The sequence below is a fragment of the Sceloporus occidentalis genome, unplaced genomic scaffold (assembly GCF_023333645.1).
Source record: "Sceloporus occidentalis isolate IW3139 unplaced genomic scaffold, rSceOcc1.0.p SCAF_19, whole genome shotgun sequence".
Classification (NCBI taxonomy): domain Eukaryota; kingdom Metazoa; phylum Chordata; class Lepidosauria; order Squamata; family Phrynosomatidae; genus Sceloporus; species Sceloporus occidentalis.
The window spans coordinates 2467879-2483259 of NW_028316999.1; the positions used below are offsets into that span (position 1 = coordinate 2467879).

At 41.9% G+C, this 15381-nt stretch overlaps 1 protein-coding gene across 1 annotated transcript; it reads left to right on the top strand.

Moving 5' to 3' along the window:
• Positions 1 to 956: 956 nt before the first annotated feature.
• LOC149302309 (eukaryotic translation initiation factor 4 gamma 1-like) lies at positions 957 to 14162 on the top strand. The gene is made up of 31 exons (XM_089482412.1): positions 957 to 1019; positions 1179 to 1265; positions 1742 to 1762; positions 2037 to 2204; positions 2356 to 2452; positions 2859 to 2965; positions 3667 to 3759; positions 3989 to 4058; positions 4147 to 5013; positions 5329 to 5417; positions 5553 to 5691; positions 5789 to 5922; positions 6270 to 6389; positions 6645 to 6824; positions 7278 to 7475; positions 7596 to 7742; positions 7892 to 8128; positions 8264 to 8368; positions 8806 to 9060; positions 9175 to 9274; positions 9480 to 9582; positions 10399 to 10647; positions 10770 to 10890; positions 11517 to 11689; positions 11910 to 12035; positions 12510 to 12591; positions 12691 to 12789; positions 12925 to 13059; positions 13155 to 13236; positions 13464 to 13604; positions 13984 to 14162. The coding sequence occupies exons 1-31, from the start codon at positions 957 to 959 to the stop codon at positions 14160 to 14162; spliced, it is 4767 nt and encodes a 1588-aa protein (XP_089338538.1).
• Positions 14163 to 15381: the final 1219 nt, after the last annotated feature.

The window sequence follows — 15381 nt, forward strand, 5'->3', positions numbered from 1 at the left end:
ACTGATGAAATAACTGCCTCCTGCTGTAGATGTCTGGCTCCAGGTGTATCTGCAATTCCCAACTCTCCTTTTAGCATCACAATAGGTTCTTTAGTGAATGAATTAGTTTGGCTAGTGACCACGCTTCCCTGGGGCTTCTCCTCTGTTACTGTGTAGCCACTGCAGTCCGCATGAAGCTGGCTTTGTGGGGGCTGGTGATGGGCATACGCAGGCAGCCCCCGTTGACACTTTCCTGCCAGTGATTGGGTTTTTGAAGGAAGCGTCTGGATACCAGATCACAAACCGTAGACTAGGTTTCCGGCGCTAGACATGATGCACCTCCAACATTGACTGGTTTTGTGTGGCAGGCACAAATGTTTGTGTCTGAGTAACAATGGTGATGATTTTGTATATTTCAGCAGCAATGGTCCCCACCAAACGTTGAGTGTCATGATCTGCGTTACACCTTTTATTCAGGCTGAGGTTTGGCTATATGCGAGCTGGCTTTGAATTGCTGATAACCTTATTGTGTGTGGGTAGTTAATGGAACTTGGGAGGTTGACATGTAGCTATGTACCTTTTTTCTTTTTTTCCGACTTGTACAGCGGGTGTTTTATGTGTTTTTCTCTGTTTGGTAGGATGATGGTGTGATGGCTCCACTGCGTGCTGCCAGCGCTCTGCTGCCCTCTTAAAGTTGCTCACTATCTTCCACCATTGATTATCGCGAAAACATACTGTATGCAACAAAGGGTGTCCAATTTGCCATAAGTTATTACAGCTTGACAATAATTTTTTTGCTGATCTGTAACTACTCTTTTTACATTTACCACTTATCGCATTTGGCACATTTTGCCGTTTTTAATCTGTGATATATAAATGGGGAGGGGGTGATCAATCACTACTTTGCTGTTAACCTAATATTTGATTTTTTTTAATCCCACAGGCCTTGTGGGGGACCCTATGCAGCAGCACATGAAATGAGCAAAGCCACACAGCCTATAGGAGGACCCCCCACTGCCCCTTCCCCCGGACTCCCCCAGGTACGTATTGGTACTGATAATACTATGGTGTATGGGGCATGTGTAGCTTGTGTGAGGGGTGGCTTAAGGATCTCTCCAACCGTGTGTGGCTATGTACATATGCCTTACATTAATATGTATAACAAAGAACTTTAAGTGGTCCTCTTTTGTTTTCTTTAGCCAGCGTATCCCTCTGCACCTACGGCCCCTGTGGTTTTTGGGCCACCACAGGCACCACAAATGAATACACAGTCTCAACCACGACCTGTAAGTCACTACTGTTGTCTTGTGTGTCATATTCTCCTTTGTCATTGTACTTTATAAGAGGTATGGTGGCACTTCAACAACCACCTTAACCTGCTTTGTCCCAATTTGTTCCCTATTCTTTACCATTCTCTGTGCTTACTCTTCCTTTATCGAATCTGTTATAGTTTTAAAGGATTAATAATCTATTAGGCCAATATGCCACCCTTTAAATTTCAACTTTCACCTTTTCCAGTGCTGACTCTGTTTAAATGGATAAAGTTCTTTCCTCTGACCACGTACATCTGCCAGAAATATCTTGCCTTGAGCTTTGCTCTCCCCAGTATGACTCCGGCAGAATTGTCCACGCTGAGTGGCTTGTGCCCTGCATACGACTAACTCTGTATTATCCAGTCTGTTGTTAGTGCCTTTTTTGGTAGATTTTCATGTTTCTCCTCCCATTCTCCTTCCTTTCTTGCTTTTGCTGCCACTTCTAACAGTCAGGATTCAGATCAATTCAGGTAATATTTTTCCTCTCCAACAGTGGGGATTTGTTGTGGGTGGGATGTTAGGTCAGGATTGGCATTTAGAGCTTACTGATGGCTGTTTTAGGGGAGAACACCAGATATAATTGTTCTGTGTATATTCACATAACCCCAGTTAGGCTGTTGTAGACTGCAGTTAACATGCAGCAGATACACTGCCGGTAATTCACGGGCAGGGGTATCCATCTATAAGCTAGAGGATAATGATTACCAAGCATTTACTAATGGTTCACGTTTTTTCTACTTGCAGCACTACTACCAAGGTAGGGCACAGCCTCCAAGCAATGCCACTCGGGTGCAGGCCGGCTCTTCTGCCCGGGCAGTGCCTCCTGCCCACGTCTACCCAGCAGGCTCCCAAGTGATGATGATCCCCTCCCAGCTATCATATCCTTCACAGAGCTACTACATCCAAGGGCAGGTAAGTGCCTTCCGTACCTAGTAAGGTGTTTGCAAACAAATGATCTCTGGATATGCACCTGTAACATCTATTTGTTTAGTTGGTGCCGCATGCCTGTGATCACTTGGGAAAGTCTGCGTTGCTAATTGTTCTGACACCAATTTCTTCACAGGGTCGCTCTTATGTGGTGCCCACACAACAGTACTCTGTTCAGCCTGGAGCTCCTGGCTTTTTCCCCAGCGCAAGTCCAACAGAATATGGCACGTATGGTGAGTGGCTATTTGCTAACGTGGTTGTTTGAGGTTACCTCTTTTCTGATGTAGTTTTATCCCTCCCCCCCCCCCATCAGGAGTTTTTTTAGCTCTGACTTTTTCTCCGGCTGTTATGTACTCCTCCCCCTTCGCTGTGTTTATAAGATCAGGACCTGGGATCTGACTATATTTAGTTCAGAGTGGTTCAGCAGTTGAAGGAAAGCAAGTAGGCTGGGTGCAGCAATTATGAAGAGGGCCTTCATAACGTTTATCCTTTAAGGCTTGCTGGTACATTGTCCGGGGGGGGGGGGGTTGCTTGTTTTTTTTGGTTTGCAGGTATGAGAGTAACACATGCTTGCAGTGGTGGGGTTGTAGGATTATTTCTGTTGTCTTATCATCCTTCTGTTTTATTCTTTATATTCAGCCGGGGCATATTATCCAGCTCAACAGCAGTTCCCCACAGCTGTTCCTGGCGCTCAGGTGATGATGAATCAATCCCAGGCGATTCCTCCCAAACGGGAACGGAAAACAGTAAGTGTTGCAAGGGTTGTATTTGGGCCATAAGGGCATAGTTTATGCAGTGCTACAACAAAAGGAGAAATGGTTACGGAATTCCATTTAATATGTACAATGTAGTATAACCATACATAGTTGCAAGTCACCCCAAAACCTGAACTGCAGTTGCTTAAAGACACAGCCGCAATACTTTAACATTTTATATCTTGCATGTAGTACCCATGCATATGCTTTAAATATTTGATGTGATTCACCCTTGTCATTTCTTTGATGTATATCTTTACATTTGTAATATAATGGTGAAATTTAATATCCCATAATTGAGGTCTTGCTTCAGTTACAGCTTAGTTACCTAATATTCCACCGTAAGATTTCTGTTGAGGCTAGTCTTTCGTGAAAGCCGACATACAGACAAGTAATGCATTCTGTAGCATTTCATTTGAATTCAAATCCCAACTCCCCGACCCCATAAGTAGTGCAGCTATAGCGCTGTGTCTGATAGTAAACCAAAGCTATACAAAAAGATATGAAAAGCAGCCAAACCCACTTCTATTTGTATCCACGTGGCTTCTCATATGTGCAGGGAGTTCTTCTGGCTTCTTGTGCTGGGCCTCTGTGCTTTAACTACCTAATTACCTAAGTGAGCATACAAGCTGATTTCGTTGTCGTTATAAAGGGAACACGTTTATTAACCAGCTTGCGTTTATGCCCATTAGATAAGAATTCGTGATCCAAATCAGGGCGGTAAAGATGTAACAGATGAAATTTTATCTGGCGGACGAACCACATCAACACCCACCCCTCCACAGGTGAAAAATTGTGCTTTCATCCTCAGTCACTGTTGTAACATGATTACTTTCTGCTTGTTAAAACTTTTCTAATTGTGTTTAGCATTCTGAAATTAGTCTGTTCATTTTTCTTGGAATTGATAGTTTTTGATTCGCTTGTTCCAACAATCGTGGATGTCTTTTCCTTGGAGATTTTGTGCTTCCTTAGTTATTATAGCAGACTATTTACTTTGTATTTTTCTGCTTTTAGTCTGCAGGCAGTGGCTCTGAGGCCCAGGCGAATGGAGAAAGTGTCCATGTGCCTATTGTAGTACGTCCAGGTATGTTTGGTCCAAAGGGAGGCAGGTTTGTTGTGTGGGGAGTTTTGAAATGAATAGTGCTGCATGTTACCCCTTTTATTCCTTTCAGATGATGGCAGCAAGATCACCCAAGTGCTGATGAAACCTTCTGAGAGCCCGTCCCCTCCTCTTCCTCCTCCAGAGGCTGAGACTAATGTACCAGATACATGCGAGCAAGATTTAAGAGTAGATAACACTACACCTTTACTTTTGGCTCCAAACCCAATGGAAGTGCCGCTGCTGGAGACAGTCTCCTCTCAGGTAGTGCAACTGCCTGAAACTCCTACCCCACAGGCAATTGCCATTGTAGAGGACACGACGACACAGGTAATGCAATTTGTAGAGTTGCCTGCCTCGCAGACAGAAAACCTACCTGAAGCTGCCACCATGCAACCCTTGGCAGAGAACTCCACATCACCACCAGTCGATATGCCTGTGTCACAAGTGGCTCCAGAGGAAGCACTTGTAGTAGCTGCGGATGTAGAAAACAAAATACCTGCCATTGGTCACCAACCTGCTGCTGATCCTGGTCCTGTAGAGTTTCACGAGCCAGCGTCTGTACCCACACAAGAGGAGGTTCCTGTGGAGCCCTTAGCATCTCCTACTGAACCTCACGCTAATGGGTTACCAATGGAACATCCTGTGATACAGGCACCACCACAGTCCACTTCAGTTTGCCAACCCGAACCCGCTTTAGATTCCCCCATTGCTCAGCCTGAAGAACTGCTAACAAATGGAGATGGGGCCTCTGGGCAACAAGATACTGAGGTACAGGATAACCAACCTGAGGCACACGTGAGTCCCATCAGTGAACCCGAAGAGCAGTCTTTACCACCCTCAAAGCCCCTGCCAGAAGAGGATAAAGAGAAGGAAGTTCCAGCACAGGCAGAAGCGGCTCCACAAGCTCCCAAGGAGAGCATAGAGCCCCAAGTGCAAGGTGAGCCTTCAATTTTTTAGATCTGGGTCCTTAGTGGTTACCTGAAGTCAGTGGTTATTAGACCATGGAAAGTTCAGATGTCCTGTTAATTTGGGCAGTCACTGAGCCAGATTTGTAGGCATCCCATTTGCTCTGCATCTGCAAACAAACTGTTACTACATAAATACCAGGCTGAAATAAGTTGCTTTAATTGGGGCTACGCTAAAAATCTGCCGCATGAAGGACAAACATCGATAATCGCAAATTGGAGTCAATCACGTGGCAATAATGCATGTTTTGCTTTTAAGTCTAAATCACACCCGCTTTGTTCAACAGTGGCAGTTTCTGCACCAAAAAAGAAAAGAAAAATGAAAGACCTAAACAAGAAAGAGGCCGTTGGAGACCTTTTAGATGCCTTTAAAGAGGTAAGTTGTTGCGTGATCTAGAACCCCCGTGTATTCTGGGTTTTTATTTGATTGGTGATTATAACTTGCACGTTACTGGCTTGTTTGTTGTAGCAGGTCGTTGATGAGTCTTCTGATGTGGACATACCTGTTAAGCCCTCAAGTGCAGCACTTCAGCTAGAGCAAGGTCCAAGTGTCCCTCCTGAAGAACAGGATGAGACCTGGGAGGAGAAGGAGGATAAACTAGATGCTGAAAATATTAAACCAGGGGATCACAAATATAAATACAAAGAAGGTGGGTTACCAGCACATGCATGATCACAGAAGTTGTCTTAATGCATTGGCAGCACACTCTTAAGTTCATTAATCATCTCCACCTGCCTTTCTTATAGAGCAATGGAAGCCTATAAACCCTGAAGATAAGAAGAGTTATGATCGGGAGTTCCTCCTAGGCTTTCAGTTTATTGTGGCCAGCATGCAAAAACCAGAAGGCCTGCCGCAGATTACAGATGTTGTACTGGACAAGGTATGCTTGTGGTCCCACAAAGTACTGTTTGCTGAGGATAAAGACTAATCTTTTAGTTTGTGACTGTCGGCATAAACAAAATCATCATCATCTATTTATATAGCGCCAACCATTTACACAGCGCTTAATACAATAGGGGTATGACAAGATGAGAATCGGCAGAATAAGACAAACGGATACATTAGGTGGAGAGAGCCCTGTCTCTACATTTTGTGTGAGGACTGTACTGTATAGAGTATATATTGTATTCCGTTGTGACAAAAGAAAACATGTAGAGAAAATATACCACACTAATAGATATTCCAAGCTTTTCACCTTGTAATCTTCACTTCCATGTTTTCTGACAGGCAAACAAAACTCCACTTCGACCATTGGATCCAGCACGACTCACCGGCATGAATTGTGGGCCAGACTTTACACCCTCTTTTGCAAATCTAGGGCGCCCTGCTATGGGTAATCGTGGTCCGGTAAGTGACAGCCATTATGTTGATAGCACAAACATTTATATAAAATTTTTATCTTATGGCAAAGAAAATACATTTCATATATATAATCTATATAAAATCTGGTTGTAATTTGTTAGGCCCGCGTGCTCTTAAAGTAGATTTGTCTCAGTAGATCTCTTCTTAATCCTGTTGGCTATGTATTATAGATTGCACCCGCAGTTAGTTTTGAGGTGCCAATGTATACTTTGTTCTCACGGCTTGTTCTTTCCTTTGCAGCCAGCTGGAATGGGTCCTAGACGCTCTCAGCAGGGTCCCCGCAAGGAGCCTCGTAAAATCATTGCAACAGTGTCACTAAATGAGAATGTACAGCTGAACAAGGCAGAAAAAGCCTGGAAGCCAATCAACAAGCAACAGAGAGCAAGTGAAGAGGATAATCCAGAGAATATAAAGACTCAGGTGAGCATCCCGTAGATACTGCTAGGAACGCAGGAAATATTTTCTTGATTTTACACTCAGAGCCTTGCAAGTCATGAAATGGCTACGTGTATGCAAGCTGGACTTAAATGTACTACAGCACAGGCAGCGTACCTCCTGCTTCAGGAGGGAAAATTGGTCTTGCAATCTGTTATATATTATATATTATAACAACCGCATGCAGGAATGTCCCTTGAATTTACTATTACAGGATGAGAATTGAAGCTTTTCAATGTGAAATGCTGTCATGCTGGTCCATGTATTTGATAAGTGGTTAATCTACACATAATTAAGCCTAAACTTTGTATTTACATTCCTTGGTGAAACAGGTTGATGGTTGAAGTGTTTCTTTAGCTCCAGTTTTGTGTTATTTTTTTAACAGTATTCCTTGTTAACTTATGAGTCTGTCCTTAATGTCAATGTTTATTTATCCAGGAACTCTTCCGCAGAGTACGCAGTATCCTAAACAAGCTGACACCACAAATGTTCCAACAACTAATGAAGCAGGTCACTGATTTGGCCATCGATACGGAAGATCGTCTGAAAGGTGTCATTGACCTTATATTCGAGAAGGCCATTTCAGAGCCAAACTTCTCTGTCGCTTATGCCAACATGTGCCGCTGCCTTATGGGGGTAAGAACCGAATGTCTGTTGGACAAGTCTGAAATCATACTACATTACCTGTAGATACCTAAAATACTTAACAGATGTTAATACCAGTGTGTTTTACTAACCACCACGTGTCCTTCTCAGCTTAAAGTCCCTACAACCGACAAGCCGGGGGTAACTGTCAACTTCAGAAAGCTACTATTGAACCGTTGCCAGAAAGAGTTTGAGAAGGATAAGGATGACGACGAAGTGTTTGAGAAAAAGCAAAAGGAATTAGATGCTGCTTCCTCTGTAAGTAACAGAACCAATAAATTTTCCATCCAGTTAATGTCCACCCCGCACCTGGAAGACTTTTTGATGCTTGTAAAATGTTTCCCTTACTTTCTTTTGAAACCCATCATCCAATTCCTCATTGAGTTATGTCCATGTTATTTCTGTAGCCAGAAGAAAAGACACGTTTAAGCGACGAACTGGTGGAAGCCCGGGACAGTGCTAGACGTCGCTCACTAGGAAACATCAAATTTATTGGAGAGCTTTTCAAGCTAAAAATGTTAACTGAGGCCATCATGCATGATTGTGTGGTTAAGCTGCTAAAGAACCATGATGAAGAGTCACTGGAATGTCTGTGTCGTTTACTATCCACAATTGGCAAAGACTTAGACTTTGAGAGAGCAAAGGTTAGTTTGTTCAAAAGTTTTCATTTGTTTTTCTCAACAAACCCAGTGTAACGTTTGCCACATCTGTACCATCTAGCTCGTCTCCATGTAGTCCTTAGTCATACCTCTTCACTGTATCCTCTTTCTCTGCCACAGCCACGTATGGATCAGTATTTTAATCAGATGGATAAAATTATTCATGAAAGGAAAACCTCTTCGCGTATCCGCTTCATGCTGCAGGATGTCATCGATTTGCGAATGGTAAGACTCTTTTACCCAATTTTTCTGCTGGCCCCCTTTACCTAAGCTTGAACCACAACAGTTATATATAATACATTATTTGAATTCTCGGCCCGCATAATGGCATGGATTTCTTTAGTGCCTATAATTTGAATTCTGTCTTCTACCATCATTGTCCCATGTATGTGTAAAAATATTCAACGCACGTATCATATTAGCTATCACCTATGCTCTAGACTACTCATTTGCTGTTATATAGATATATAATATATATTATATAAGTGCAGATGCCACCATTGCGTTGTAAAAGCCTTCACTTTATACGTCACATGACGTTCTTACTAAAAAATATTGGATGATATTTCCACATGACAATATAGCTATTAATAATCTTGGGACTTTGTTGCAAGTGTGAAATGTTGCTGTTCTCATTTATTCCTTGCACTTTTTTTGTATAGTGTAACTGGGTGCCTCGCCGTGGGGAGCAAGGACCCAAGACTATAGATCAGATCCATAAGGAGGCAGAACTTGAGAAGCAGCGAGAACAAGTAAAAGTACAACAGCTGATGTCCAAACAAGACAAAAGGCGTGAGCCTCAAGGGCGACCCACCGGCGGGCGTGGAAAAGAATCTGCTGATGATGGCTGGAATACTGTTCCTATTAGCAAAGGCAGCCGGCCTATTGATACAAGTAGACTTAGCAAGATCACTAAGGTCAGTAGGCTGCCTGTGCAGGCTTGAAACATGAGTTTGCATGTGGAGCAGTAAGCAGAGTTTGTTGTATGAGATACTGGCGATTGTTGACTGGGTATTTCTATGTTCTTGCAGCTTGGTCCCATTGATTCAAACCAACTGCTGGCACCTGGGGGTCGGTTGAGCTGGGGTAAAGGCAGCAGTGGAGGAACTGGAGCCAAGCCAGCTGAGTCAGGTACTAATTCATTTTTTTTTATTGCTTTTTTAAAAGTCAGGCGCTGCACACTAACGTAAAACAAATTTTAAGATTTGACTAGGGTCCCGCTCATTTTTGTTTCTGTAAATCCAGATTATAGTGCACTACTTATGTCTTGTTAGTACCATCATTTTGCATGCCATTGTATATCTAAATATATATATGTATATAATGTCCATTTCAGCATCGGAGCCCGGCCGCCCAGCTACAAGCACCTTGAATAGGTTTTCAGCCCTTCAACAGTCATCAGTCTCTGAGAGTCAGGATGCGAGGCGACCTGTGCAGCGGTAAGTGGCACTGGCAGTACGTGTGTGTTTCGTCTCCCAACATTTAATACATGAAATATCCAGAAGGAGCCAATTTCCATATATAATTTTCATATTTTTGTTGGGGAAAAATTAAGGCTTTATTTTGTGTAAGCAAGCATGTTGAAGTGATAAGCTGTCTCTGCGTACGGAATGCCACCTGTATATTTTGCTAACTAGGTGAAAAGTCTTGCTTACCTCTCTGCCACCAGCCATGATGAGAAACTTAAAATATGGGTCTCTGGTGGTCTTTGCGCGCAACCCTTTTGACGTGACTCATTTGATGGTATTGTGTGGCCATCCATGTAAATGGAATATAACATACAATGTTTGAGCATTTTGTGTGTACAAGAATAGCCTTTCCCTTATGTGTTCACATCAAGGTTTTTCTTTTTTAACCCCGTGGTAGAGGGCCCATTCCCAACTAAACACGTGCATTAAGAAACCGGTAATGATTTGCGGACATAATAAAACCCGTTAGAATAGTGAGTAAATCCTTATTTAGGAAATATATTTTAAAAATTCTTTACTGTTCATAGCCCAAGATGAATTCATGCTTAGTGTGTTCTAATATTGTAGCAGCTGTCAACAGTCGGCTATTTTAATCAATATTGGAGTTATTTTTATCTGAACTTATAGAAACTAGATGTGACCACAAAGCAATTTTCTGTGCTTTAGTGTGGATTGAAGTTCTGAATGTTTACCAGTCCCACGCATGTTCCTTGTGAGATACTTTGGATTTTAGCATACTATTTTGTTTATTGGCAACATGCTTAGGATTTCTTCCCTATGTTGCAGAGGAAGTTCCAGCCGTGATCGCTCTGAGAAGGAACGTGGAGATAGATTTGACAAGATGGATCGCTTTGACAAAAGCGATTTCTTTGAACGACCAGACCGCTCAGATGCTGCACGGCCTCTTGTCACAAAGAGGAGCTACAGTAAGGAGACAGAGGATCGTAGCAGAGAGAGAGGACAGATCCCACAGGAGGCAGTAAGAAAAGTCGCCAGCATGACGGAACCAAGGGATCGCAGCAAAGAGACTGGTAAGTGAGCTTGTATGTGGTGGTGTTTTCCCTTAGAAGAATAGTAGAATTAAAAGTGCTTGCCCATTCTTGATCATTGTGATAGGCAGTCTAAATATTTTATTATTTTTAATCCCCCTCAGTGAGGAAAGACCTTCCTGTGTCTGCTGCTCCAGCTGCACCCGCAATACCAACAATGTCGGAGGAGGAACTGGAGAAAAAATCTAACGCGATCATAGAAGAATATCTGCATATAAATGACATGAAGGTGAGACTTTCATATGTTTTTGCAGGCAAATTATATTGGTTTAGTTACCCTACATCTCTGTTTACTGAATATATACTCATTGGATTACCCCTTCATGACAAAGCCCGTACGTGTACAGGCTCACAATGCATTGTTTGTAATGAGTTTAAGGACAACCCATTGTCCCTGAGGGGTTAAAAAATGTTGAATGTAAGTATTGCACCACCATTCTCCTGCCTTCAAAATACCCCTTTCGCTGATCCTGCTTGCAACTGCAAAGGAACAGCAGATTCATTCGGCCAATTGTTATTTCATAAAAAGTGTTTTCAAGATAGCCTTACACCTTCTGCTAAAAGTTTGTTCTCGCTCTCCGTGATGTAAAACTTTTTTTAGATTACATCTAAACCCGGCCACTTGCTTCAACATTCCTTCCTGCAAACCATTCAGTTTTAGTAACCCTTCTAAACTCCTTCCCTACGTCAATGTATATCTATATCTGTCTGGACTTTGCCTGCTTACCTTTATGTTCCCTGAAATAGGTATGAGGAGCGTCAAGTCAACTTCCATTCCATAGCAGACAAAACTGTTTGTGCTTTGGGTCCTGCCTGCGTGTATAAATTCATCACAATTCCATTTTCTTTATACAGGAGGCACTTCAGTGTGTGCAAGAACTCAACAGCCCCACATTGTTGTTCGTATTCGTACGGAATGTTATTGAATCCACACTAGAGAGAAGCACTATTGCAAGAGAGCACACGGGTCTTCTTCTGTACCAGCTGGTGAAGGTTGGAACGCTTCCCAAAGACCAGTATTTCAAGGGGTAAGTACTGGAGCGTCTCCATGTTTGTAGCTCTGTGTATACAGCAAGTTGTAGTGCATTTGCTTTCCCATATAAGATGTATTTAGATGCAATAAATAACACAAATTATTGATAATGCATAATTAACTGTAAATGTAATTTAGTTTTAGTGTACAAAGATATTTTTCCCCACTGTAACTTTTGTTCTCCATTAAAACTTATGCTTCTTTCCCCACCCCAGGGTTCTTGAAGTCCTTGAGGTGGCTGATGATATGGCCATTGATATACCCCACATTTGGACATATCTGGGTGAGCTCATCTCACCGGTTCTTCGTGAGGGTGGTATCCCAGTGGGGGAACTGTTCAGGTAATTGCATATTTCACATTATTATTTCGAGTTGGAGGTTTCGTGTGTGGTCCATGATAAACAATGTAATTTGGCTAGATTGCAGAGAGGGAAGTGTTGAGGCACGAGGACCACATGCCATTTGTCACACATTGTCTAGTTTAACAATCCCAACCTTTTTTGTGAGGCTTCCTGCAGGCAGGTCTCGTAGGATTTGCCAAGTATCTTCTGCCTTATATGCATTGCCCATAACCTGAGCTTTTTTAATAACTTTCCAAAGATTAGTTAATTTCAAAGGGCCCATTTATTTTTTTTCTAAGGAGTGCCAAGTTGGTCCTTGAATTTAGGAAGTGCAGTTGCTAGTCCCTGGTTTGTTTGTTTTTTTGGTTTTTTTTATTTGAGCAGCTATGACACTTAGTGAATAGGCATTCCATGCCCACATGCCTTTTCTGTTCATAAAAGAAATTAACCTTTCTTCCTCTGCTCTTATTATAGAGAAGTGACAAAACCTTTAGTGCCTATTGGGAAGGCTGGCGTTCTATTGGCAGAGATCCTAACTCTGCAATGCAAAGAGATGGTGAGTTAAGGATGCTGACGGTTTTAAACATCCTGCTTGATAATATATAAAGTGTTCCGTGTTCTGTAACTGTGCTTCATTGTCTGTCTGTTCTTCCAGAGCCAGAAGAAAGCAGGCATGCTCTGGCAGGAGTCTGGTCTCAACTGGAGTGAGTTTCTCTCAAAGGACCAGGATGTAAACAAATTTTTAAGTGAAAAGGTAAACACATTCAAATTATTGCAGTTTAATGGATTTTTTCTTTAGAAGAGTGACTTAGTTTCCTTTGTACAGCCTGAGGCCTACCCTGTGGCTTCGTCTGCAACCCCTTTGAACGCTTACAATTTCTCCCCGCAGAATCTAGAGTACACGCAAGGTGATGAGACGGAGCCGACTAGCAAAAAAGAGCTCTCCAGTGAGGAGCTGAACAAAGTTCTGACTAGACTTCTGAAAGAGAATAGTAGTAACCAAAAGATATTTGATTGGATTGAGGTACTCTCAAGTGGTGCCGGTAATGAATTAAGATGTGCGGCTTTTAGTTTTTGTTCCATGTCTCTTAATTCCTTATCTTTTTGTGCTGTCTGCAGGCCAACCTAAACGACCAACAGATTGTATCCTCCGTGTTTATTCGCCAGCTGATGACTGCTGTCTGCCACTCGGCTATTATCTGTAAGTATGAAATAACACAGCCCTTGCTTTAATTCTTTAAAAAAACAAAACCTGTAACTCCGTTTCATATTGCACCAATGTTGTTCATTCCATTGTTTTACCTTGTTTTTGCTTTCAGCACATCAATTCCTAACTTTGTATATATTCGAAAAGACTAAATTGCCTGCATGTTGCAGATCTGCTAATCTCAATTACGTATTGATATTTCTTTTTTCCCCCTCCCTCAGTTGAGAATCCTTATAGAGTGGATGTTACTGCCATCCACAGTAGAGCCAAACTACTCCAGAAGTACCTGAGTGATGAGACCAAGGAGCTGCAGGCTCTGTATGCCCTACAAGCACTTGTTGTGAAGCTTGATCAGCCTCCAAGTAAGTCTACCTAATTAATGTGCATGACAGTCGTTGGCCTGATTTGTGGTCTTTCATTCTTACCGAGAAGTCAATGTCTAACAAATACCCAAGTTTTATAGCTATTTGTGAAGATGTCTATCTTGACATTGCTTGAGCTTTAAAATTAATGAATGCAGCCTAAAGATTTCTGCTCCGCTTCACAGTAGGTTGTTGGATATGACAGTGTCTGTAATGTAGCTGGCTATCTGGAACATTGATCTTTTTGTTAATGGGAAATGTTTTGTGACCTGAACTAATAGTTAATACCAATGTAAACCTATAAATAGTCAATATGAATTGTTCACTGTTGAGAATGAGCATTGATGAAGCAGCAGTAACACTTGCTCTTACTCAACAGACCTCCTACGAATGTTCTTTGATGCTTTATACGATGAAGACGTGATCAAGGAGGAACCTTTCTACAAATGGGAGTCCAGCAAGGACCCAGCTGAACAGCAGGGAAAAGGAGTTGCTCTAAAATCTGTCACAGCTTTCTTCACATGGCTTCGGGAAGCTGAGGATGAATCTGATAACTAGACCCAGACTGATAAAATGATGCCCTTACGCTTGCTCTCTGTGTATTCCTTGGGGCTTCCATCTTTTTTTTTTTTTTTTTCTTGCGGACTATCCGAAAACAATTCAAACCTTCTGATTTTACTATGTCACAAAAATATCTACATGAAGATAAGCCTGGCTATGGGTGGGAGGGAGCCTGGCACGAAGACACAATGGCTGGACATCTGGAACTTGCGGGCAGACTATGGGAGAGCCTGACACAAAGCCAGATGTGCAAAATGTGTTTTCTTATTTCCCCCGGTTTTTTTTTTCTCATGAACCAATTGCTTGGGATATCACATTTAGGAATATTTGAGGTATTTTGGGACTGCTGAAGGAGAGGTAAAAAGCTGTCCCCCCTTTCCCTGCACTTAACGCACAGGTTGGGGCACAGACAGACCGCTCTTCAAGATGTCGTTTTTTTTTTGTTTTTTTTTTTAATTTCTCTCGTTAAGAGCAGACCGGAGTTACACGCTTCAATGGGACGGAGCAACCAAGCTTCGCACCTGCTCTTTGTCTGAAATATAGATTTATATATAAATATAAATATATATAATTATTACAAAATGTTGGTTTGAAGATGGTATTGAACCGTCTTTGAATCTTGTATTTCTGATTTCCCTTTCACATGGAGCTCAGGATGCCAGCAACCAACCCCCACTGGTAATCCTTTGAACTCCTGGTTGATCTATCATAATAAAAATTGGCGGATGCGGATTCTGCCAACCGTTTAGGTGTTTTTCTTTTATCATTTCCCCTATTCAATGGGGCTAAAAAGGACTTAATTTTCATTCTGTTTAGATCACCATGTGTTGGAAAGAGGCATCTCTGAACTCGAGCAAATTCTGTATTTATAGAGAAAGCAAAACATTTCGTGTTTTTTTTTTTTCCTCCAAAACACCATGGGGGGTCTTGTAATTATTAAAACAAACCAAGGATTGAATGAAATTTGTAAATACTTTTTGCTTTCTTTATTAAGTATTTAATGATTCTGATCTACAGATTTCCCCAAAACCTCTTTTCACAGGAACTGGAAATAAATGCAAACATTACATAATTGAGTGTGTTGTCTTTATAAAGGCCTTGATTGACTTTATAAGGAAAAAGGGGTATCAATGCAAAGAATTGTATGCGTTTCCTTATTTGTGGGTATATATAGCCTTGTGTCAAACAGGGACCTGTCTGCCGGCATCTAGCATGC